The sequence below is a fragment of the Aethalodelphis obliquidens genome, unplaced genomic scaffold, assembly GCF_003676395.1.
Source record: "Aethalodelphis obliquidens isolate GAN/ISIS:26980383/991018 unplaced genomic scaffold, ASM367639v1 scaffold2, whole genome shotgun sequence".
In the NCBI taxonomy this organism is placed as follows: domain Eukaryota; kingdom Metazoa; phylum Chordata; class Mammalia; order Artiodactyla; family Delphinidae; genus Aethalodelphis; species Aethalodelphis obliquidens.
The window spans coordinates 71759442-71784898 of NW_020837946.1; the positions used below are offsets into that span (position 1 = coordinate 71759442).

General features: G+C 46.1%; 2 protein-coding genes across 16 annotated transcripts in view; one reads left to right on the forward strand and one right to left on the reverse strand.

Annotated features, from left to right (window-relative positions):
* The window catches only part of WDSUB1 (WD repeat, sterile alpha motif and U-box domain containing 1), an 83643-nt gene extending 80183 nt beyond the window's left edge, over positions 1 to 3460 (forward strand). For 8 of the 9 annotated variants that reach the window (XM_027130698.1, XM_027130662.1, XM_027130679.1 and 5 more), the window contains one exon: positions 3279 to 3460. In XM_027130698.1, coding sequence (XP_026986499.1) covers positions 3279 to 3436 — 158 coding nt within the window. In that variant the 3' untranslated portion in view covers positions 3437 to 3460. The remainder of the gene's footprint in view (positions 1 to 3278) is intronic. The other variant, XR_003437995.1, reaches the window with a different exon arrangement.
* TANC1 (tetratricopeptide repeat, ankyrin repeat and coiled-coil containing 1) overlaps positions 3347 to 25457 on the reverse strand; it is a 233619-nt gene continuing 211508 nt past the window's right edge. For 6 of the 7 annotated variants that reach the window (XM_027130617.1, XM_027130626.1, XM_027130601.1 and 3 more), the window contains 8 exons: positions 19605 to 19738; positions 17894 to 18017; positions 17359 to 17534; positions 14257 to 14389; positions 12784 to 12875; positions 10976 to 11122; positions 9970 to 10070; positions 5941 to 9301 (listed from right to left, as the gene is read on the reverse strand). In XM_027130617.1, the coding sequence (XP_026986418.1) occupies positions 7864 to 9301; positions 9970 to 10070; positions 10976 to 11122; positions 12784 to 12875; positions 14257 to 14389; positions 17359 to 17534; positions 17894 to 18017; positions 19605 to 19738 (2345 nt within the window). In that variant the 3' untranslated portion in view covers positions 5941 to 7863. Of the gene's footprint in view, positions 3359 to 5940; positions 9302 to 9969; positions 10071 to 10528; positions 11123 to 12783; positions 12876 to 14256; positions 14390 to 17358; positions 17535 to 17893; positions 18018 to 19604; positions 19739 to 25457 lie in introns of those variants that run through there. The other variant, XR_003437989.1, reaches the window with a different exon arrangement.

A 25457-nucleotide genomic window follows, 5' to 3' on the forward strand; every position in this document is an offset into this window, starting at 1 on the left:
TATTAGGTTCCATTGGAAAGAACACACAACAAATAACCTAGATTATAAAAAACAAAGAGCCCTACCAGATATTAGAACATGTTATAAAGTGTCTATAAAGTATACAGTGTGAGATTGGCACATGAATAGACAGACTAATGGAAAATAATTCTTAAAAATCCAGAAATTGATCCAAGTACATTTGGAAATTTAGTGAATGATAAACATGAAATTTTAAATCAGTGGGAAAAATAAGGAATTTAAAAAAGGGGTATTCTGACAACTAAGTAGTCATATGGAAAAGGATAAAACTGGCTTCATCTGTCATACTACACATCTAAATTAATTCCAAATGAATTAGACATATAAAAAATGAAACCTTTACAAGTCCCAGAAGAAAATGTAGCTAAACTCCTTGATAACCTGGAAATAGGGATACTTCCTAACCTGGACTCAAAATCCAAAAGAAATAAGTATAAAAATTGAAAAATGTTCATATTCCATGGATGAAATAAACATTAAAAAAATTAATATCAATCCTTCTTAAACTCTTTCAAACAACAGAAGAGGAAGGAACACTTACAAACTCATTTTACAAGCCAGTATTACTCTTAAGAAAACCAGACGAGGACACCACAAGGAAAGAAAATTACAGGCCAATATCATTGATAACCATAGATGCAAAAATCCTCAACAAAATATCAGCAAACCAAATTCAACAACACATTAAAAGGATCATACACCATGGTCAAGTGGGGTTTATTCCATGGATGCAAGGATTATTCAGCATCTGTAAATCAATCAGTGTGATATATCACATTGACAAAATGAAGGATTAAAAATCATATGGCCATCTCAATAGATGCAGAAGAGCATTTGCCAAAATTTAATATCCATGTATGATAAAAAGAACTGTAAATAAAGCAGGCATAGAGAGCATTACCTCAACATCATAAAGGCCATATATGACAAGCCCACAGCTCATATCATACTTGATGGTGCAAAGCTGAAATCTCTCCCTCCAAAGATCTGGAACAAGACAAGGATGCAGACTCTCACCACTTTCATTCAACATAGCATTGGAAGTCCTAGCCAGAGCATTTGGGCAAGAAAAAGAAAAGGCATCCAAATTGGAAAAGAAGTAAAACTTGTCTCTATTGCATATGATGTAATATATATAGAAAACCCTATAAAGCCCACCAAAGAACTATTATAACTAATCAAACAATTCGATAAAGTTGCAGGTTAACAAAAATTGATATATAAATATCACTTGTGTTTCTGTATACTAGTAACAAGCTAGCAGAAAGAGAAATTAAGAAAACAATCCCATTTGCAATTGCATCAAGAAGAATAAAATACCTAGGAATTTAACTCAGGAAGTAAGAGATCGGTACACTGAAAACTACAAGACATTAAGGTAACTGAAGAAGACACAAATAAATGGAAAGATATTCTGTGCTCATTGATAATATTGTTAAAATGTCCATACTACCCAAGCAATCTACAGATTTAATGCAATCTCTATCAAAATCGCAATGGCATTTTTCACAGAAAAAAACAATCCTAAGATTTGTATGAAACCACAAAAGATTCCAAATAACCAAAGCAATCTGGAGAAAGAAAAGCAAAAATCATGTTGCACACCTGAAACTTTTGTCAGTTACATCTCAAAAATAAATCTTCTGAAATAAAAGAACAATCTAATAGAAAAGTGAGCCAAAAATATGGTCAGTTTACAGGAAAATGAAAAGCAAATGGCTCAAACATACAAAGAAATGTTCTAGCTCCCTCATAATAAAATAAAACTACTTGATACACTATACCATTGCTCATGAGAGACTGGTAAAAACTCAGTTTGACAGCACATTCTCTTGGTTGGGCTCTGGGGAAGATTCAGGCACTGTAAATGCCATTGCTAGTGGGAAAAAAAATGGTAGAATTCCTGTGGAAGTACTAGCATTTCTAACAAAATTGTATACATTTTCTCTGATGCAGCAGTCCTACTGGTAGAATCTCCCCCCAAATGATAGCACTCACTGTTCACTGCAGCACTATTTGTAAAAAGGTATTGGAAATAACCCAGATGTCCATCAATACATCCATACAGGGGAGTACTGTGGAGGAATAAAAAAGCAATGTATAGTTAAGTAAAAAACAAACCAACCAGGTACAGAATAGTGTGGAGCATGCTAACTTTTATGTAAGAATATATATGCACTGTGTCTGTACACATACATTTGCTTATATTTTCAAAAGGAAAGGGTAAACAAACTGACATACATGGTTACCTATATGGGAAGGGAGAGAATGTGGGTTGGACAGAGAAACTCTTAATGTGACTTTTTATAGTTTTTACTTTGAAACCATTTAAATGTTAAAATACATCATGAAAAACAAACCAGTCTCTAAAAATTGGAAGGATAAAAAGGGAAGCAAATGGACCACATTATATGTCCAGTAACATAATCAGAAATTTTTTTTTAAGTGATTGTCAAACACAGGATTTCAATTAGACAACCCTAGTGGATCTATCTTGGTGACAGAAAGAGCCAGAAAAAAATCTTTCACAGTCTTACATTAGTAATATATTGGCATTGTTAGTTTGAAACAGTTGTATGCATTGCAGATTAAAAGAAATAGGTTAATGTGTAAATGTAATTAGGAACTAAGATTTTAAGTTTAAGAAAAAGAGCTACAAGTATAAAAAAAAGTAGTGAAGCAAAACCTCCAACCTTAACACATGCAAAAAAGTTTGTAAGAACATGGTATGAAAAACCTTAGCCAATGAATTTTTTTTTTTTTTTTTGCATAGTAAATCCCTTTACTGTCAAGTCCTTAGTGGGGTGAGCTCTATAATCTCTTGGTATCTGTTTCCCTGACTTTTCAACATGTCAGAAAGTTTTGCCTTGTCATCCCCAGAGCTTTTTGCTCCCATCTTTAGCCACATTAACTGACACATAGCTGACAGCACTAGCAGGGCACTGTAGCTTCACTACCACTTTCCTCTACCTGGCTCGTTTCCTTTCTTCCTTTGTGCTACATCTGAATTTTTGACAGTCCTTTTTTCAGTTTTTTGACACTGTTTGAGGTAATTTGTGCAATCTTAATGCATCTTAAATGGTAGAATTTAGGATGTTGTTGCAGAAATATTTGGGGAGCAGTGGTGCTAGACAAGACTACCACTTAAATTACAGTAAAGGCCTTGGCAATGGAGTTTTTGTACCCATTTTAGTAATCCTAACTTCTCTTTCCTACATTGCAAATAATTTGTGTATGTGGTTTTGTTTTGTCTTTAGATGGCTATTCATACGAAAAGGAAGCAATAGAAAATTGGATCAGCAAAAAGAAACGTACAAGTCCCATGACAAATCTTGTTCTTCCTTCAGTGGTACTTATACCAAATAGGACTCTGAAAATGGCCATTGATCGATGGCTGGAGACACATCAAAAATAAAACTGTTTATTTTATATTGCATTATTTATATTTTCTGTGATTTCATTTGAATGATTTAAAGGTAGATACTAATCAGACATTATTAAAAGCAAAACAGAAGGAGAAAGGTAAACTTCTTAAACTTAGTTACCTATAAAAACTATTTACTGGCTATTTTCATTCTTTAAAACATAGGAACTAAGTAACACATATAACATCTTTTCTATTTTTACTATAAAAGCCTTTTTATACTAGTGAAAAAAAAGCTTAACCTGTAGAGAAGTAAAGTTTTACAACTTTAAATTTGCCATGCTCAAATTTATTCTTGTTATAGATCATATTCCATTATAACCAAAGATTGGAATAATCTAGAATATAACAGATAAATCCTAGTTAATAACTGTTCATTTGATAACTCTTTGGAATCCTTCTAAAGAGAATTTTTAGCAAAACAATTGTAGATTTGTTTATGACTAAATTGAGAAAATCACTTTGACGTTTAATGAGCAATTTTGTTAGATTCTAAGTTTGCAAGGTAGTAATGATTTTCCCCCATTGTCCAAACCTAGGTACAAGTTAGATGGAATAAATTATCACAGATACATCAAGTTGACTTTGCTGAAACATATAAAGTGGCAAACTAGCCTCCCTTTACAATTTAGAATTCTTAAAAGTTCTCACATAATAGTTTAAGCTAAGGTGACTATACATTTTTACACAACAGACTGATAGCTAATACAACACCCTGATAAACATTCAGAAGAAAACATCAAGTTTGGAAAGCTGAGGTTGTGTTGACTCTCCATTTGTCTCACAAGTTGTTTACCAGAATGGAAGCCATTAGTGGGAAATCTTGTTAGAACTAAACTCTAAGGGCAGGCAGGGACCAAGACTCTGTGCTTACCCCCGAAATCCTCACTGTCGTCGTTCTGAAATTTGAAAACACAGAAATAAAAGTGAAAAATCAGTGTAAGTATTTATTCCGTCAGCCTTTTCTAGTGTTTTATAAACTTATAGCTAATATGCTGTATGTTCACAGAAGGGTGGAAAGCTACCACAGAAATCTCCAAAAACCTGTTCTTTGTAATTGCTGCTTTGTAAAATTTCTGTCATCCTAATGTATTACTGAATTTTATTTCCTTTGTGTCACAGCTGGGATTCACAATACGTGATTCTAGAAGAGTATTTTTTTTTTTCATACTACACATGCCGCTCACATTCTTACTCATGAGGACCAAAAGATGGGAACATGTTCTAGAAGGGGTTTTTCTATTGTATTCTATAGAGGAAGTATGCTAACATAATTCTAACAAAAGACTGGGTAAAATTGATAGAGCCCACCATTGGACCAGATATCTTTTGTTTTGATAAAATAGACTTATTTTCCAAAGAAGGCTGGCTGGTTTTCACACAAAAATTACTGAAAATCACTGAAGTCATTGATAGAAAACAGTAAATGTTGGTTATTTGCTAAATGTGTTAAAGAAGGTGATTTTCTTTTTTACGTTTCACTAGGATAGTTTCTTGTTAAATGGCTGAAAACTAAGATGCCAATTTACAAAAGTGAAGTGCATCTGTTTTTATATACAAACAAACCGAAGCGGAGCTGCTACTCCTTCCCACAAACACAAGCAAACAAACTAAATAAACCAAACCCAAACTCACCCATAGGAAAGGACACCACACGGCCCCTCTGCACTCTTGGGGACCACCATCCGTGCAGGACTAGGCAGGAGCAGCCGTCACCTACCTGCCCACTGCCCGGTCCTCAGCACTGACCAGCAGCATCCCAAGGAGACTGCACTTCCTGGGGTAACTGGACCAAATACCTTTACTAAGAATCTATCAAAATCATAATGTAATGTATAATACATTCTAATAGTCACACTGGCAGCATCACAGGAAGTCATCCAATAAGAATGATCTATTAATAGAGTTTTCCCCTCCTACCCAGTTTTTTGTTTTTTACCTTTAGTTTAAATATGTAGCTTTCAAGAGTGACTGAAAATACTTTACTTGGCCTTGCTAGTAATAGCAGTAACCACACAATAACTTGAAGTTGCTTAGGCTTAAGATTCCACATCAGGATTTTATCACAATACAACAGTTTAATGTTCACACTCATTCATACTACTTTGAAACTGAAATATGTGGTTATAAAGACAAACACTTTTAACTTAAATAGAAATATGAAGAACAAACTTTCACACTGGCACAGTGTTCAGTGTATGTATCACCAAAGTGGGAGTTATATACTGAAGATGCACTGTTGCCACTAAAACCACGCTCCAGGATTTCCGAACAGAGAAGTACAGAATGCTCTTCATGCGTTCTTCTCATTTCAGGCAAAAAGACTAATTTTGACCCCGGAATGTTTTGGGATTTCTGGAAGCCATTACCCTTGTTCTGAAATTATTAAATAAAATTAAATATGTATTTGTAGTATTACTGAGAAAAAGGCTTTCCACTTCTTTAGGATAAAATCACTCCGGATTTAAGCAAGGCAGATAGCTGACATCAGGATCTTCTCTACTTAGCCATTGTTTCGTTTAATGCAAAACAAATTCTATTAATTGTCTTTATTCCATATGGAAAAGTACAGTAGTTGTGCAGAAACAAAACTACATAACAAAAGAGTAAGACTTCCACAAATATTAAAGAAAACAATAAACAATAAATAAGCCATAGTAGTTATAGCAGAACTCATGAGACGCCTCTAAAAAAGACTGACAAAGCTGTACAAAGTACTCTGTACACACTCAGGAACAAATGGAGAATGACACCAGAAGAGTCCTATTCGTACAAAACCATAATGATGCTCACAGGGACTTCATTACAACTATTCGTTTTTAAAACATTCTGTAAATATAGAACTTCCTTCTCTCCAATTCTAGAAAATAAATTTCACATCCCAACATACAAAACAAATACACTCCCACCACCTCTCTCAAACTAGTATTTTAACATCCTCCAATAGCACACCATTTTCTTATAAAAATACCTTTAAAATCAAGGTTCACTCCTGTACCTTATCTTTACAAATGAATAATACATCAGTTTGGACTTAAGTAGCACCTCAGAGGTGTTCATATAAATGAGATAAAGTGCTGTTACTGGTATACTGTTAACATGCCATATATATTATCGTTCAGTGCAATAACCAGCATGGACGAAGCTTAAAAAGAACATGCAAATATATGACTTTAAGATTAACTACTTGAAATAGTTATATTTACAAGTCTGAATACAACTTGGCTATATGATATATACAACATGTGGCTATAAAGTAATGACTATAATAAAACGAAAGCAATAACCAACCACACCTTAAGTATCCGAATTAAATATTGTCATTAGAGAACCTTGGAAGGTTTTTTCCAGGAGTGCTATCATTGATAAAAGCAGTTTGGGGACCAACTGAGAGCTAATTTACATGTCACCGAGAATGCTGTATTCTTAGTATTTTAGCCCAAATTCAACTTAACCACCAATCTTGATTCCAAATGGTTTATACTGTTTCCAAATATTAAAAACACCCTGAAGCGGGAATATAGTTCCAAAAAAAGGAACCATAACACAGAAATAGGTGTTTAATCTTTTTAAGGGAACTGCTATAAAAGGAACAATACTTGGATGTTCTTATATTTTGCTTAAAAAACAAAAAAAGTGAGCCATATAACACGTATAGTCACATTCAGCTAGAAATTACTCAGGTCTTTCATATATATATACACGTGCACATACACACTGACCCTTGAACAACAAAGGTTTGAATTGTGCAGGTCCACTTATACACGGATTTTTTTTTCCCCCGGTCAATACATACTACATGATCCACGGTTGGTTGAATACGAGGATGTGGAACCCTCCACAGGGCCGACTAAAAGCTACACTGTACATTTTTGACCGTACAGGGGATGGGCGCCCCTAAGTCCCCTGTTGTTCAACAGTCAACTGTATGTGTACATGCATATATATATAAATTAAGATATGACTCATTGGAACTGTAACTTGAAAATTCCATCTTTTCCAGAACATATCACCTGGATATTATGTCATGAGCTAAACTTATCACTAGACATTTACATTATCTAAGAAATAATATGATCTTACCACATAGCAAAGGCTAGGAGAAAAGTGATAAAAACCAAATAATTTCAAAACAGAGAAGCATGAGTTAATGTCTTCTTGACTGTCTTAAATTTTTAACTTAACAGGCATAACTAGTTGTAGTTTTCAATTCTGGTTAGCATTCTTATTTCTGGTGACTTCTATCTATCAAAGAAATTTAATCCCACATTTTCAACATATCAATGGCATCTGATCCACCCCCAAGGGAAAAATAAATATGTGACTAAAGAGTAATTTTTCTCACAAACCACCATTTAATGACTACCAGGAGCCAGCACACCGTTTTCCAAATACCACACGTGGGTCTCCCTCACGGCTCACACGTTTGATTCTATGAATGATCGCTTTGGTTTTGCTGAAGGGAGGTGACTCCTGTGGGCTTCACTGCTGATGTGAGACTGCTGTTTAGAGAGACCTTCCTGATACGCATGAGAAACTGTCTTAGTTACCCGGCTGTCTTGGCAGTGGACTGGAATTTGGCACTTCTTTTCTTCTAGCTCCTTCCCCTGGGCCCCGTTGTGGACCCCTCCACCCAGAGTAGACACAGAACGGGTTTTGGCTTGGCTGCTGTATCCTCCTGCTTGTTTGAGAGAGGCCTTCTCAGAGCTTGAGGCCTGCGGGCCAGCCGCGGAAGGCATGTTCGTCGGCAGCCCCTCTGGCACCGTGCAGTGCCAGGCGCAGCTGGGAGGGTGGCTCTGCTGCTGGAACCTCGCTGTCTTGTCCATGATGCCCATGAACGGAGTACTGCGTGGCCTGTGCTCAGCTGGGCCACTCGGAGCCTGGCTACCAACCCTGTCTTTCATTCGAGCATCTGGTCCTTGGACCTTGAAGCCCTCTGAAAAACTGCTGCTTGAAGCCAAACTACTGGTTGAACTTGACATCTTGATGCTGCTTGACGGAGAACTGGAAGAGCCTGAGCTGGTGAGGGAAGCCGGGTGTCGCACGTCGCTGCAGCTCACTGGCCCGCCTGGGTTTAGAGGGGCTACGTCCACAGCCACGGTGGCACGAGACAGAAGCCTCTCTGCAGTTTTTATCTTACTCGGTAGAGGATACGCAGCATCACCCTCACTGGGCTGCAGCTGGACGCTGGGGCTGGGCCCCAGCCGATCTCCCGAGTGGCTAGAAGCTGCTCCCGCAGGGAAGGTGCCTGTTCCCTCCAGATGCTGGTTTCTGCTTCCGGCGGCGGGGGTGGCAGAGAGTCTTCCAGGCATGGGACTCGGGGGAGGATTCTGCGAAGAGACCTGCGTTTTCGAGCTAGCATTTCTCAGGCCAGCTTGCCCAGAACCCAGGTGCTGGCTGGTTTTCACGATCTGCGCCTGCTTGGTGGGCTGCACCCTCAGCCCCGGCTGAGCGACCGGCTCCCTCGGGGGCTTGCTCATCCCCAGCCGATTCTGTGGCGACAGCGGCCTCATTTTGGACTGGAGCCCTTCTTGAAGGTTCCGGATGTATGGGGAGGGGGCAGAGGAGGGCGGCTGGGGCCTGGGAGCGAGGGGAACGGATTCTTCCTGTGGAGAAGTCTCCTCCTCTTCAGCCTCCTCGAGGTGAAAGCAGTCGTTCAGGCCGGGGGTCGGGGCGTCCTCCTCGTGGTCCGAGTCGGCGGGGGGCGCTGGCGGCGGGCACTGCTGCTTCTGCTGCTGGCTCCTCTGGAGCTGCCTGCATTCCTCTTCTACGCGCGCCAGGAGCCTCCTGATCTCCTGGTTGGTGGGACAGAGCTTCACGGCTTCCCGCAAGTCAGCCAGAGCAGCCGTGAACTGCCTTTATATTAAAAGAGACGATATAATTACAGGCCATATAAGAACAAGCTCTGAACGTAACTGTTCATAAAGCAGCTCTGCTAAAAGAAAAGAGAAGGTAGCTGAGTGAGTTCTGCACAGTCACGGTGTGGACGGACCCCACGGAACTAGCTTAGAGTTCCTCGGCTAAGTGGCAACGCTGAACTCTAACCCAGACCTGAGCGGCTCCGGGGCCCTGCTGTCTCTATAAAGACCACTGGGCTGGGGTGAGCGCAGGCAGAAAGCAGTGGGGGTCAGAATCCTCTTAACGTCACCTTCCCCATCCCTCTCACCACGTCCACCTGCAACTCAAGACCTATGGACTCCACTCAGCCTCCCCGCTGCCGCCTCCCGGCATCTCTAGTTGGCGGTCTCACTGGTAACATGGACTAAGCTAGGAACTTTACGTTGCAGATGTCAACTGTGGGGAGAGTTACTGAGACGTCTGGAGAAAATGAAAAGTTTAGCCATTGCTAATGACAGCCACTGCTGCGCCTTCTGGAAGCTAGCTGTTCAGTATTACAAGGGAGGAGAGGCACTGAGTGATGCTCGTGCATCAGAAGCCCCCAAAGTCAAAGCAGCAGCTTTGATGTCAGAGAAAGATAAGCAGGCTTCTCTAGTCACAGTCACATATCTAACCCCAGACGGTACCTGCTGCTCCTCTTTGCTCTCGCTCTGGCATAAAAGGCTTCATAGGACTTTGGTTTCAACTCGAGAGCCTTGGAAGCAAATTCTTCTGCCATGCCGAAGTCCTGGTATCAATATTTAAATACACAAGTCAGAAGCAGCACTGCAACATGATTACAGGCCACCTTTCAATAAGAGTTTTGCTCTAGAGGTTAGTAGAGAAGTGGGACACATTTGGAGCGAGATGAAGGGGAAGGTAAGTTGGTTTTCTTGTGAAGTTAGGAGACAGTTATAGCTTATTAATGTTCTTACAAGAAGAATCCCACAGAGAAGCAAAAATCAGTGACTCAGGAGAGTCAGTGACTCGAGAGAGAGAGAATGGTGGTGGACGCAGCGCAGCAGAGGTGAGGGCTGATGGGAGCCCGCCCCCGGGGGGAGGGGGAGCCTCAGAGGGGCCCGGACACTGCAGCACCTGCAGCAGGAAGGTGGGCAGAGTCCGTGGGCATAGAAGCAGGCAGGTCACAGATTTGGTGGAGGGAGGATAAGGTTTAAAAAAGAAAAACAAAGAAAGTGGTACTGAAACAAATCTAGTTACAAGTTAACTGTGAGTTAACTACAATTAATTACAAATTAACCAGTTCCTGGCTTACCCTCTGAGCAAACATAATAACACTAAGCTGATTATAACACATTTGTGGTGAACTCTACAAGGATGCCCTTGCCTTCTGAATCTGGGGACAGCCACTCGTGCTGGCAGCGTGCAGTTGGGCAGCGGTGGAGGAGCAGTTTGCATGTGCTCGTCATCACTGAGGCAGAGAAACTACGTCCATGTGCACTCTCTCAACACCTTGGGAGGTGGGTGGTGCTGTGACCTAATGATGGTCACCCCAGACAAGCAGCTCCCCATGCGCCAGGTTCACAGGAAAGTGCAAACAAACCAGACAGGAGGTCTCATGATTTGGTCTGTAGAAGGGCAGGCCTTCACCACCATGAGAACAGCTAAAGGACTGGAATAAGGGGCCCGGCTTACATTTGTTTTTCTTCGGCAGCGAGACAAATTGAGATAGAGGGAAATCCTCAGCTCATTGAACGGTCTCATGTCCTCTCCGAATCCTTCTCGAGGAAACTTCCTTAAGGCATACTGGTACCTCTGGGCTGCCTCTTTCATCTTCCCCTTCTAGGATTCAAAAATCAGAGAAATGTATCGTTTCCAGAGGCTCCAAGATGGATAAAGATCCTGATGAGGACAGGCCACGGCCAGAACCAGTCCACTGACTGGCCTGGACACGCAGCTTCACCGTCCGCCTAGGCGTCTGCAACCAGAGCTGGGTTTACGGGAAGGGATCTGTAAATTGCCAAACCCATAACCATCAATCTTAATTAAAACATCAGATTATCTTCTCTGTTACATATTTGTGACAACCATTTCATGAATGACCTCTCATCTAAAGATACTTTAATGCAGAGTGTAACAGAAATCAAATGGAGAAACCACGCCGTCCCTAAAGCAAAGTAGAGTCTTGTGGATGAACCTAGAGCTGCTGTAGAATGATAGTTTTTCTTTTAAGAGGAACTAAAGCACGGGCTTTAAAACTCAGCACAGCACTGCACGTCATTTTCAAGGCTAAAGAAATCCATTTGCTCTGTTGGTTCTGTTGCACAGCAGGTATGAAATCTGTCGAAAATGGCTAATAATTGCCTACCAAAATTCATATTAAAACCACTTCAAAGCCACAACGATACACACTCTGAACTCAATTTCAAACTGATTCCAGGCCAGGAACCCTGCTGGGTCATGCTATATGCCTATTTATTTGTTGTTATTAAAAAAGAAAAGGAAAAACTAAAACATAGAAAGTACAGCAGCTTCATGCCAGAAAGGATTAAAATGGTCATGATGTAGTTTTCTGTTTTCATCATCTTTTAATTCTGTCTAATCACAGACCTGGAAAGAAAAATGATCTATGGAAATGGCCTGAGCATCTCTCTAAACTCGGGGTTGGCAAACTACGGTTTCCGGGCCAAACCCGGCCTGACACCTGTTTCTACAAACAGTTTGACTGGGACACGGCCTGGCTCATTTGTCTGTGTGGTATCTTGTCTGCGTCTGTGCCACAAGAGCAAAGCTAGAGGGCTGTGACAGGGACCGCAGAGCAAAGCCTAACATGGTTACTACCTGGCTCTTTCCAGATGAAGTGTACTGCCCTCTGATCTAAACTGCATGTGTTAGTTTGAACATTTTTACTTTAAAATCAAATTTACTAATCTTTAAATTGTCTTTCCATTTCTAAGGGAAAATGAGAAAAAGAAATTAATTCCACCTCCTGAGTAACTGAGTGTTATCTATTACTGGACTATTTTAAGTAAAAATCTCTCCAGAAACAGTTTCAAATTCCAGAAGCTTACAGACATTAAAATTAAGATAATAAAGGCTTGGGAGATTTCATGATTCTTTTCTTCTGAAAATGTCTCCTGAGTGTTCCTTTCCCATGTCTCACGATTCCAAGCACCAAGGAATTTCCTGTAGGATGTGCCTGTTAAACAGGAAGCACCTCTGCCTTCGTATCAAGGCTTCAGGCTGTAAGTCACAGTTACAGCCCCAAGGATTCGTTCAGAAATAATGGTTCTCAAACACAAAGAGGAGTGCTTTCCACACTGAAGATTCTGCTGTGAGGATATCAAATCCTGGCACAAGGCTAGGTTAGCACTTCCCAGAACTTCTATTAGCTGAGCTATATGCATTCTGGGCAGTAGCACAGCTACATCCATTACACCGCAAACTAAGAGGCTGCTCATAGGTTGTTTACAGGATCACAAGAAAAGGGCGACACCACTTACTTTGTACATCAAGTTTCCTTCCTCCATCAATTTCTGTAAAAGTATAATCAGAATATCAGGTTTGGAAGTAGCCATCGCCCAAGCAGCATTTCCTGCAAAATAAACATGCGTTCAGAGACATTCCAGTGGGCCTGGAGCAAAGGAGCTCAATGCTTCCGTGGCCCCGTCACAGCTAAGCCCACAAACAGCAGAGAACCCAGCTGCAGAGGACACTGCAGCGTGTCCTGCATGTGTATTGTCCTGCGTGACAATACAGCGAAGGGAAGGGAGCACTTAGCAGGGAGTTGCACCCCGCACACCCTGTCACTTGGGGGGACAAGAGTACTGGGACACGCAAGCATCAGCGCAGCCATGAGCCACCCCTCCTTTCTACGGGGATTTGCTTCCCAATCATCTCTTCAGTTCCCTGCAGTGCTGTCAGGACCACGCGCAGGTGGAGGCGAGGCTTCTCAGCATCTCTCACACTCGCTGCAGAGTCACCACCAAATCCACTCTGAGACGCCAGCTCTGGCCCTGCTGCCCTCCTCCCACCATCCACGCCCTCGGCCTCCCTGCTCCCGCCTGTGTCTCCTTCTCTCCCAGCTGACGGCACAGCCACAACCTCTGTGTAAGCCTCTTCCAAACACGCACGGGGAGCAATGCTTAAGGGCATGGCCTCAGGAGTCGGACTCAGGTTCAAGGTGACCTGCCGCTCACTATGACCTCAGGGGAGCTATTCACCATCTTCAGGCCTGGGGTTCCTCCTCTGTAACATGATGCTTTCATCATTCCCTACTTACAGGGTAGGTGAGGATGAGATAAGTTAAAACATGCAACTGCTCAGAATAGCTCCTGATACCATGAGCTGCTTAATAATGTCATTTCACCACCTTCATCGCAGTCCCCTCCCCAGAACTGCTGGCAGCCAAAGGTCTGGCGTGAGACCAGAAAAGACAGTGCCGTATGGGGCACTCTTCCCCACACTCTGAACCCTGGGCCATGTTCCAACCTCCTCAGAGCTCCGGTCCCTGACATTATCCTCAAGTCACCCCATCTCGTCTCCAGTAAGCCCCGAGAGCTCTCCCTCCCAGAACCTGTGCTAGGGTTGCCGCTGCCCTTCCCAGAGGACTAGCCGCCCCTCCCGAACAGCAGTCCTCGCACTCGTGGGTCATTACAATGGCCCTCCAGCTCCTGCCCACCCGCCCTCGGGCCCTCCCCACAGAGGCCCCCGGAACTGCTCCCGCTGTGGCTTCCCAGGGCTGGGCTGTCCTTCAACACTGGCCTCTGCTTTCTGCCCACGTGGGCTGTAATAATATGAGTCTTTTACACACTCTGAATGACTGTGATTAACTGAGCCTTAGAGAGGGACAAAAAAAGTCTCCACACGCCTGACATCTTACTTCTTAACCTGGGAGCAGGTGGGTACGGCCCCTCGCGTACTCTAAAATCTGAAGCTACCCTCCCTCTCGCTGGTGAACTGCAGAGTTTACTGACCTAACTTGGCTCCTTTTCTCAGCAGTGTAATCACTACAGATGTGTTTCGACAACCGATGGCTCTGTCCAAGGGCCGCATGCCGCTGTGGTCCACGTGCTCGATCACGGCCCCCTTGTCGACCAGGTACAGCACCTGCAAAAGGGAGACACAGGACCTGAGGGCGCGGGTAGCAGGAGTCCTCACCTTGCCCGACGCTGCAGCTGGTGTAGGAGCTGGCGGTCTTAGCTTCACTCTGGTCTCAGACGCTCTGGCCTAACGGGATCTCAGAAGGGAAATGAAGTTGACATAGAACAGAGCAGAGGAGCTGCAATCCACAGCTCAAACCCACTCTGCTGAAGTGATTTTGATGTTGGCAATGAGACAGGCAGGTGGATGTTCCCAGGGCGGAACGTGTGTCTGTGCACCCACAGACCACAGACAGTACACGCACGCTATCGCCTGTCTGTCTCACCCCACTTCCCAGGCCACAGAGATGAGACACAGTCACCTTTTCATCTCCAGTTACTCAGGATGCAGGCTTCTGCCATAGCTCCAGCGTGCTGGCAGGTTATGGCAATGACACTTCAGAGACACTCAGACCCACACAGCCTGGGTACAGAAGCTGGAAAGACCAGGGTCAACTGGACCCGGTTATAACTCACTTTAGGGCTTAGGAAAGAGACCTGAATATGGGCACTGTAAAGGTGGCAACTGTGAGACCATGGTACAAAGACTGCCTTGATGTGATCAAACAGCTGTCACTTGGACTAAACAGAGAACAACAGGGAAAACCATGCTGGCCACTAAAATTGCTCTATTCACTGGTAAAAGTCTGTAGCCTGCTTAGATTTTCACGTGGATCTAGTAGATCCCATCAGTCCACCAGCTGTTCAAAATGACACTAGAGGGATTAATATCCAGAATATATAAAGAACTCCTACAACTCAACAAAACCTCAAAAACCCAATTTAAAAATAGGCAAAGGCTGTGATAATCCGTAATGGAAAAGAATATGAAAAAGAACATATATATATACATATATATATGTGTGTGTGTAACTGAGTCGATTTGCTGTATAGCAGAAATTAACACATTGTAAATCAACTATACTTCAATAAAATTTAAAAAATAGGCAAAGGGGCTTCCCCGGTGGTGCAGTGGTTGAGAGTCCGCCTGCCGATGCAGGGGACACAGGTTCGTGCCCCGGTCCGGGAAGATCCCACATGCCACGGAGCGGCTGGGCCCGTGAGCCATGGCCACTGAGCCTGCGCGTCCGGAGCCTGTGCTCCGCAACGGGCGAGGCCGCGATGGTGAGAGGCCCGCGTACCACAAAAAAAAAAAAAAAAAAAAAAAATAGGCAAAGGATCTGAATAGATATTTTTCCAAAGGTGATATAAAAATAGCCAATAAGCATGTCAGAAGATGATCATCACTAGGGAACTGCAAATCAAAACAACAAGCTATTAACTGTTAGGATGGCTGCTGTCAAAGAAAAGAACAAAACAGAAAATAAGTGCTGGAGAGGGTGTGGAGAAACAGGTAGCCATGTGCACTTTTGGTGAGAATGTAAAATGATGCACCCACTACGGACACAGCATGAAGCTTCCTCAAAAAATTAAAAATAGAATTACCCCTCGATTGAGCAATCTTACATCTGGGTATCTATCCAAAAGAATGACTAGATCTCGAAAAATCTTCAGGCTCTCGAAGAGATATTTGCACACCCGTGTTCGCAACAGCACTACTCATAATAGCCAAGAGGTGGAAGCAACCCAAGTGCCCAATGATGGATGAATGGATTAACAAAACGTGGTAAACACATAAATGGAACATTATTCAGCCTTAAAAAAAAGGACATCCTGACGTATGCTATAACATGAATGAACCTAGAAGACATCATGCCAAGTGAAATAAGTCAGTCACAAAACAACAATCTTGTACGATTCCACTTGTGTTCAGGGACCTAGAGCTGTCATTCACAGAGACGCAAAGTAGAAAGGTGTTTGCCGGGAGCGGGGTTGGGTAACGAGGTAACTGTTTAACGGGTGCAGTTTCAGTTTTAAGAGACAAAAAAAGCCTGGACTTTGGCTGCACAACGATGTGAAATGCATGTAACACTACTGAACTCTTCACCTAGGAATGGTTATGACGGTAAATTTTATGTTACGTGTTTTTACCAAGACTTTTTTTAAATGACGCTTAGAATGCTAAGACCCTTCACTCTTCCCTAAGGTTGATAAACGACAGGATCTGGTAATGTAACATAAGCTGAAAGAGAAAAGCGTGGAGATGCGAGGTTTAGTTAAAGAGCTGTTTCTGAAAATCGACATTTAAGTACAGTGTATAATGTCCAGGAAATTGAAACTATTTAACTGTAACCTCACTGCCTTGTAAAACCATCAGGCACAGACGTGCAGGGTGGGGATGGCTTCTGCTCCGAGGTCCACAGCCCCCAGCAATACAGTACCCGTCTGTCTAGCTAATCCTCACCTTAGATACACGTAACGATTCATAAATGATAATTCTCAAGGAGAGATGAACATTCCTCCAGCACCTGCTTGGTGCCTGGGATATGGACACTGACAAGGTGGTTTTTGCCCTGAAAGACATCTTGTGGTTTTTAGTTTATTAAGGTTTTATCCCTTCCTTCCTCAGTTAGACTTGGGCCTTTGGCAACGAGATAAAGACAGTGCCCAAAGCATTTTCTGTTATTTCTAGACAAAGCCGCATCAATTTAAAAACAAACCAACTGATCATTTGATGAGTAATTTCTCACATATAAAAGTGATTTTTAAATGATCTACACAGGCATTCTATTTACATGGAAATTGTAAGAAAATGAAACGACATATGCACGTGTGTACACATATTCCTGTATGTGCGTGCAGTTTGTAATCATGGAATTTTAAGCCTTTGGAGTCTATTAAAATCTTTACCCCAGGTCTGGAACAGACTGCGTGCCACAGAATTAGAGGAAAACGAAAGCCACCCCACAGCACACGCGTATGCCCCGGCCACACGGGGCCAGCGTCATGCACACTGGGGGATGGCTCAGCTCCCGAGTCTCCACGCGGCCCAGTCCGCCTGGCACAGGTGGGGAGCATGGCCGCCGCGGTACCTACGGTCTCCGCATCGCCGTAGAAGGCGGCCAGGTCCAGGGGGCTGCGGCCGTTCTTGTCCGTCTGGTCGATCTTAGCTCCTTCCTCCACCAGGAACTGGACCACAGCCCTGTGCCCTTTCAGACAAGCCCAGCTTAATGCCGACAGACCCTCTTTGTCCAGAGAAGAAAGGGCGGCACCTGAAAGACAAGCCCATTCACAGAACGTGACCGTGGAAAGACAAGGCCAGAGGCAGACCCTTTCACACCCGCAGGGGCCTGGCCTAAACAGCATCTGAAGCCAAGGGTGAAATGATCATCCCTGCTGCAGCTGAGTAAAGGGTACGTGGGATGTATCCCTATTCCCTCCACTTGTGTGCAAGTTAAAAAATTTCCATGACAAGAACACTGAACAAAAAGATTTTTTCAAAAACAAAACAAAGACAACAACAAAAAAAAAAAACAAAAAAACGAAATCAGAAAGTACTGAACGAGTCTGCCAAAGCTCTTGTCCTTGTCCCTCCAAGAGAGTCCCACGCAGCGGGGGACAGTGCAGCTACCTTTCGAAAGGAGAAATTCCACGGTGCTCAAGTGCCCTTCACAAGCAGCCACCATGAGGGGCGTCCGGCCCTGCTTGTCACTTAGGTTCACGTCACAGCCACGGTCCAACAGCAACCTAACGATCTGAAAGAAACACTCGGGATTACACGCTTCCTGCTGCCCCTTGAACCACGTGCTCTCTACTCGGGATGGTTTTTCCACCTTTCAGAGTAGTGAAAGGACTCTCCTCTTTTTAAAAACCCCTGTAAGTCGTGTGATCCATGGGGCCTGTAAAATCTTTCTATCGTATTCCTTCAAACAGACTCTTCTTCCAAATATATCTTCTCTTTAACAAGCCTGATTCATTACTATGTCTGTAAAACTTGCACACACAAGGCAGAAATTTGGAGAAGGGAGGATTCCAAGCACAGTCAAGTGATGACGGGACAGCCACTACAGGGCACGTGGGGTAGCTGAGCAGAACTAAAGGGAAGGCACGACAGCCACGGCCCCGTGGCGGTGCTGACACCACGTTCCTGCAGCAGGCGGACGCGGCACGGGCCATGGATGCGAAAACACTCACCCACCCTCTCCCCTCAGCAGTCTGCTTCCTGAGGCTTAGGACTGGGGGACCTTCATAGCACGTGATTTTTAGCAAAGCTTCCTGGAGGAGAGTTTCAGCTTCCAAGTTATGCCTTTAAACAGTACATGGTGAGAAGGGGGAAAAAAACCCAGAGAGGGGTCTCTTACAATGACCATCCTGGAGGGAACTGCTCTGTCCAGGGGGTTGTGGTCCAGCCTCTCTCCCTCTGGCACCATGCCTGTTTTATTGCCACCACAGCAGAAGGTGGCATATTCCCACTGCTCTCTTGTTCCTGACACACTAACGTATGTCTCCAGACTCCCCCACGACTTAGGGAACACGGAGAACAGGAGAGAGGATTATTAGCTAGGGCATCTCAAGGACTTGTGAGATAGGCAGGGAGTGGCCGGTACAAACCAAGCTCTTAGAAACGGGAAGGAGAAAAGCCAGAGTCTCGGTGGGGCACCCTCACAGCTCCTACCAGCAGAGCTAGCAGGAACCGGAAGGGTTGCGACTCCACGCTGTGAACTTGGGTCTAGAAAATTCCTTCTATAATGGACATGATGGGGAAATCCATCTGTCTGTTTGCAGCTGTGTGTAACCTGGTGCCAGCCATGCGGTAGATACATGGTCACTGTTTACAAAATGAAGGAATAAATGACTGAACCACTGCTATCAAGGACCCCTTGCTCCCTTAATTAGACTAAAAGCAATGATGCGTCGCTCCTTGTAAAAGAAACCAGCCTGAATCACAGTGCAGGACCAGAGGGAAAAGGCTTCCCCTCCCAAGGAGCACAACAGGGCCACTCTTCTCCCAAGCCTGCTGGACAAGTGGGTTGCACAACCACAGCAGCCGCTGTGTTACAGCAAGTCTTCTGCTGTCGGGATGGGGTGCACCCACTCCATTTCCCCTCCCCGGTTACGGGGAAGCAGCTGTGGGTCTCTGACCTGGTTACCGGCCTTGCTCCCAGTTACCAGCCAATGTGGCTGACTGTGCTAGCCTGTCAAATGTCTGCCTTGATACAGCAGTGCTCACAGCACAAGCAGAAGCCAAGAATGTGAAAAAGACAGGGCCCAGCAGGGGAGACAGGCAGTAGCGATCTCGATCCCATTCACTGTTTCTGAAGCACTCGGGGTCCCCCGGGTACCTGCCAATGCCCCTGGCGTGCCGCGCAAAACAACGGAGGGACCCCTCTCCTGTTAGTCCGAGACGCAGCAGCTCCACGCTCCAGCAGCAGCTCGCAGACCTCCAGCTTGCCTCGTCCTGCAGCGGCCGTCAGGGCTAGAGGGAAGTCACAGGGGGAGGGGTCTGTTAGTATGATGGCCACATGGCAGTGGCTAAAGGTGGCCACAGACTCTCTCACGCTCCTCCCACTGAGAGGAGGGGGACCACGTATCCTGCCCCCCTTGAATCTGGGCAGGCTCTGTGACGCCTTTTTCTTTCTTTCTTTTTAAAAAAAATTTTTTTTGGCTGTATCGGGTCTTAGTTGCGGCTCGCAGAACCTTTCGTTGTGGCACGCAGGCTCTTCGTTGTGGCATGCCGGCTTCTCTCTAGTTGTGGCGCGTGGGTTTTCTCTCTCTAGTTGTGGCGTGTGGGCTCCAGAGCGCGTGGACTCTGTAAGCTGTGGCCCACAGGCTCCAGAGTGTGTGGGCTCTGTAGTTTGCAGCACACAGGCTCTCTAGTTGAGGCGCATGGGCACAGCAGTTGTGGTGCACGGGCTTAGTTGCTCTGCGGCATGTGGGTTCTTAGCTCCCCAACTAGGAATTGAACCTGCGTCCCCTGCGTTGGAAGGCGGATTATTTACCACTGGACCACTAGGGGAAGTCCCTCTGTGATACCTTTGACCAACAGAACAGAGCAGACATGATGCCGTGCCAGTGCGTGGGCCCAGGCCCTGAGGTGGGCAACTTCCACTTCCTTGAGCGCTCCTTGGAACCAGCTGCCACGCTGTGAGGAAGCCCAAGCAGCCCTGAGGTGAGACCCACTGGGAGAAGCTGGGCGTGGCCAACATCCTAGCAGCCAGCCAGCAACACTGTCAACTACGTGCGTGTGTGCCATCCTGGAAAGGGGTCCCCAGACACAGTCAGGCCACACCAGCTAGAGCTGTGAGAGCAGAGATGAGCCGTCCCTACAAGCCTGGCCCAAACGCAGATTCGGGAGCCACTAAGCGTTTGTCTTATTGTCGTCTTTTTTCACAGTAAGAGACAACGAGAATATAGGGCCACACAAACACAAAGATCAGTATTACTGTCAAGACCAGCTTCTTACCCTAAAGTCACACATTTCAATCAACAAGAGCTAACGATTGCTAAGGCAGTGAGAGCATATCACACCCTTCCTGCCTTCAGGGAGCTTAGAATGTCTGTAACAAGTCCAGATCCTGGGTTAAGAATGTCAGCAAAGGAACAAAAGGACAATTAGGCTGTGGAGGGCCTTGAGTGCCCGGGCGAACAGCCCAGTGTGATCCTGAGGCAGGGAGCTGTAGCTGGCAGCAGAGGTGCTGCGGGAAGGTCAGCCGAGGACAAAACGAGCACGGTGTGAAGGGAACGAATGCAGGCCAAGGGTCCTCAGGACACCCTCACAGCAGTGACTGCGCCTCCCCAACCCCAAGGCATGACTCCTAGTGGGGGCTGGGGAGGCAGAAAGACAGGTTTAGTTAGAAGAGGGGCTCTGCCATGGCATGAACCCCTGTCTAGAGGGAAGGACAGCGGCAGGTTGCAGGGACAGCCCCAGGCCAAGACAAAGCTCTTCAGCAGAGGACAGGAAGGGGCGAGGGTGGGAGACGGAGACACCGCAGTTGGGAGTGTCTACAACACAGAGGGGGAAGGAGAGGGTGGAGCCTGACGATGTGGCTTGGCTCTAGTCCTAGGGCGACTCCATCTCTACATACAACCTCACACCTCAAACTTCTGGCTTCCTGAATAAAGTAAGCGTCCCTCCAAATCAGTCAGACATCTCAGTATGAAAACCAGGAAGGCACAGGAGTAGATCCTTCACAAAAGGTGAAGTCCAAAGGCCAACGAACTTATGAAAAGCGCCCAACCTCACTAGCAGTCCAAGTAATTGAGAAATGGGACTCGCTGCTGGTTGAGGACGTACACATCCTTCCACGCAGCAACCCAGGTGTAGATGGGTGCCCGGACGTGCCCCTGGAGCACACGGGGAGCCGTGCTTGTAACAGCCTGAGCTGGAGCAGCCCAGCTGGCTGTGGACAGCCGGCCACAGGTCATGGTGCCAACACTACACGGCCACCAAATAAACACCATGCGGCTAAATGCAGTGCAAGGGGTCCGCCTCCCAAATTTAAGAGATAATTTAACAGAGGCAATAGCTCAGAACTGAGAGCACTGCTGGGCGGTCTCAGGACAGGCCCACAATGGCCCCCTTTCCGGGAGGGCAGGGCCGGCGTCGCTGGGAACCCTGGGTCTCCCGGCGTCGCTGAGACGGGGAGCCAGGGGCTCAGCAATGCAGCTTCCCTGTGTCCTCTCCAGACCCCCTCTCAGGACAGACACCATGCCTACTCCAGCTCTGTCGGCCGACCATGGTTTACCTCCCAGGACCGCACACACCCAAAGGATGTAAACATGACACCTGGACCTCAGCTCCCTCTCAGGGACAAAGAAGTCGCCAACCGCTTTACTGATTTTCTCAAGACAGGGCAACCAGTAAAAACCACAGACGGGGAGTGGAAGCTGTCTCGGGTCTCGACCACGGGTGCCATTCCTATCCGTGTTACACAGACAGGCTCGTTGTCACCCATCGCACACCTAAACTTGTAAATAACTTACAAATAAATACCGTAAACTGACTAGTACGGATATCGGTTTATAGACGGACGCATTGGGCTGGAGGTGGGAGTTCCCATACCCCAAATGTCTGAGCATTGGTGGCCAAGTGATCCTGTCTGTCCTGTGAGCTTCTACACTAGCGGGTCCTGGTCCTGGGCCGGGCATGCCCGTCACGGTCTGCTCCTGCCACGGTGTGAATGTTGACGATTCTGAAGTAACGTGGGCCTTGGGGTGCTTTTCTTTACACTGTCTGGATGGGTCTAACACCACGTCCCTGCAAGCGGGGGCTTTGTGAGATGGAAGCTCTGGACGCTGAGCCACTCCCTGGGCCTGGGGCTCCCCAGCATCCTTCCTACAATTAGGGAGCCCCTCCTCTGCCGGGAGCGGCCTGTGGCACGGCGCGGGCACTGGCGCTGCAGGCGGGGACATGGCCAGGCGCAGGCAGGACACCGTGGACGTAATAAGCTCAAGTCTCTTTTATTTGGTAAACAGGTTTCATCCGCATTATAAATGGGGCCTTTAAGTCAGGATTTCTGTTGCAGCTGCCACTGATTTTTTTTTTTTGCAACAGCACATCAAAAATGACAGCCCGGCACTAAAAATAGGGCCCCGTGTTTGAAGGAGGTGCCAGAGGAGCCGGAAGTTAGAACAGCTGACAGTCGGAGGGGAGCACCGCCCAGGCCCGGAGACAGGGCCGGATTCCCTTCTCCCTTCCAGCCCGACCGGCTGCACTTCTGGTGATTAGCCTTCTTCTGAGATGGTGAAGCGCCTATCAGCACAGGCTGGGAGTCTCACACAGCTGGCCTAAAATGGATCACACCTTCCTAATGAGGCTCTCGCTTTCACCCCGATGCCCCAAACAACAGGACCTGTGTTCTCCTTTTTCTACTCAGAGGGAATCTTTTTGTTGCCGGCACTCAGGACCCCTGAGGCTAAGGGCGTATCTCAAGTTCTAGCAGCCGCGAGGAGTTAAGGATACCATATTCGGAAACAAGCCAGGCTGAAGAAGAGTCAACCAGATGCTCAAACAAACAAAACCAGCAGAACTCTGCTCAGGAATTCCAGTTATTCTGCTGAAAAGGCTGTCCTCCGAGCAGACCAGCAGCCCCTAACAAGGGTCAGCGCACTCTGCCTGGCCGGAGAAGGGGGAGGGGCCGGACAGGAGAGAGCGCCTTGGCTTCCGGCCAGCGGAATTCAGAGAGGAAGGAGAAAGAAGACCTGGTAGGAAACGGGGGCTCTCAGAGTCAGCCTGAGCTCACGGCGCTTCGTAGGACTCAAACTGAACATAATTCCTTCTGCTGCAAAATCCTCAACAAGATGGCATTTCTGTAATTAAATTCCCACGAAGGCATGTGTCATTTTCTGATTCATTTTACCTCGGCCATACTGTCTTCTGTCTTCAGAGCATGAGTACGTTGGTCGTGGCAGACGTTCATTTTAAGAAAACCCAACTGACCCTCAACAATACGAAATCCTCACTGAAAGCATCAGTGAGAGATGGTTCCTGGTAAAATGGCTCATTTGCAGGAATCTTTTAAGAACTAAAGTTCTCTGGGCAGGGATGTGATTTACAAAAGCTCAACGGCAACCTGCCTGGAACACAGTCATTCCATGAGCAGGGCTGTTTGTGATATTTGATGGCAGGTCTGTCCCTCAGACACACAGGGGTGTGTTCCTGGACCAGGCCGGCAGGCCTGGGGGCTTCAACAATGGACTGTCACCCCCTCTGCCCACATCCTTCTCTCCCGACTTACAGAAAAGGGCGACAGGTCAGAGCACACGCAGGCGGTCCCTGCTTCTGGACAGTGACCTTTTCAGACACCACACAGTGACGAGCCAGCCCACACCCCCAGGCCCCAGCTGAGCACGCGAGCCAGAACAGTGCGCGCCCGCAGAAGCGCGCTTCCCGCCGGCTGAGACGGCGGCCCGGGTCGTGGGCAGCGTGGCTCGGCTTTGCTTCCATACGTGTGTTCACTGGTGTGATTTATTTCCTGACATGCTGGCTCTTCCCGTCTTTTATAAAAATGGGTGGAAAATGAATCGTGATAAGCAGCAGGGGTCTCATAAATGTCATCTAGTTGCGACCAAGGTGGAAACCATTAGATGCGACAAAGGCAGTGAAGACAGAACCCGGGCCGGAGGAGAACAAAGGTAAAAGTGCCCGTGGAACGCCGGGGGATTCTCAGCTATTTTATCTAAATGCTGAAATGTAATTTGGGATTCTATAATTTTTTAAACCTCTTTGGGAATGGCAGCCCCTCGCCCTGCACTTAACAAATGACCTCTCGAGGAGTTGTCACCCCAGAGGCTAGTCGGCCTGTGTTTTGCTTTGCTGCCCTTTGGGTTTGGGCAGGGCTGCCACTCAGAGAGGCTGGTCCCAAAGGCCTCTGAATGAAAGCAGTGCCCTGTCCTCGCCCTGGGAAGGCAGGCAATACCCCCTCCCCCTCCCCCTTCTACGGACAGGGCTGAGATTTATACAAGTCCAGGATCATAGCCTTGCTTTGTTAAGTATTTCCTTCCTGGCTGAAGGAGGGGAGGGCTTCCATTAGAAGAACAAACTCCCCAACAGCTATAAATTCTTCATCTCCGCAAAGATCTGAATCCTCAACAATGCAAAGGATAAAATAAAACACAACAAAGATTGCTCTCACTGAAAAATGCCATTGCACCAGAAGACAAACCCCCAGGAGCCTCCAGCACCCCCAGCCTTGACACCCGTGCTGGGAGGGCGACCTTGCGAAAAGGAAGCCGGCTCTGCCCCAAAGCTCTCTGAAGCTCACCAGTGGCTGTTTGGAACACCTTCCTTATTGTTCTGACCCTGCCTCCTCGTTCTGCACTTGGCATTAAGTCTCCCAGGAGGGCCTGCAGCTGCAGGCCGGGCTGGGGTCAAGGAGAGGGAATCTCTGTTGACAAGGCAACAGGCGGCAACCAAACCACACATAAAGATGCCCGCACCAAACCAGCCCATTTCCCGATGGACTACTTACAAAGCAAGGCAGACACCAAACCTGAGGAACCAAGACACCCCTGGCATGTGACCAGTTCTAGAGTAACAACATGCTGCCAGTCTCTGTACACAGCTTAAATATGAACCTCCAATTACCAAGGAATTTTGTTATAGAAATAAAATGTGTCATTGCCACGAAATGGGACTTCCCATGTGACCAAAATTCTTTTCCATCCTTCAAATCCATAAAGGAATTGCAAAGTAA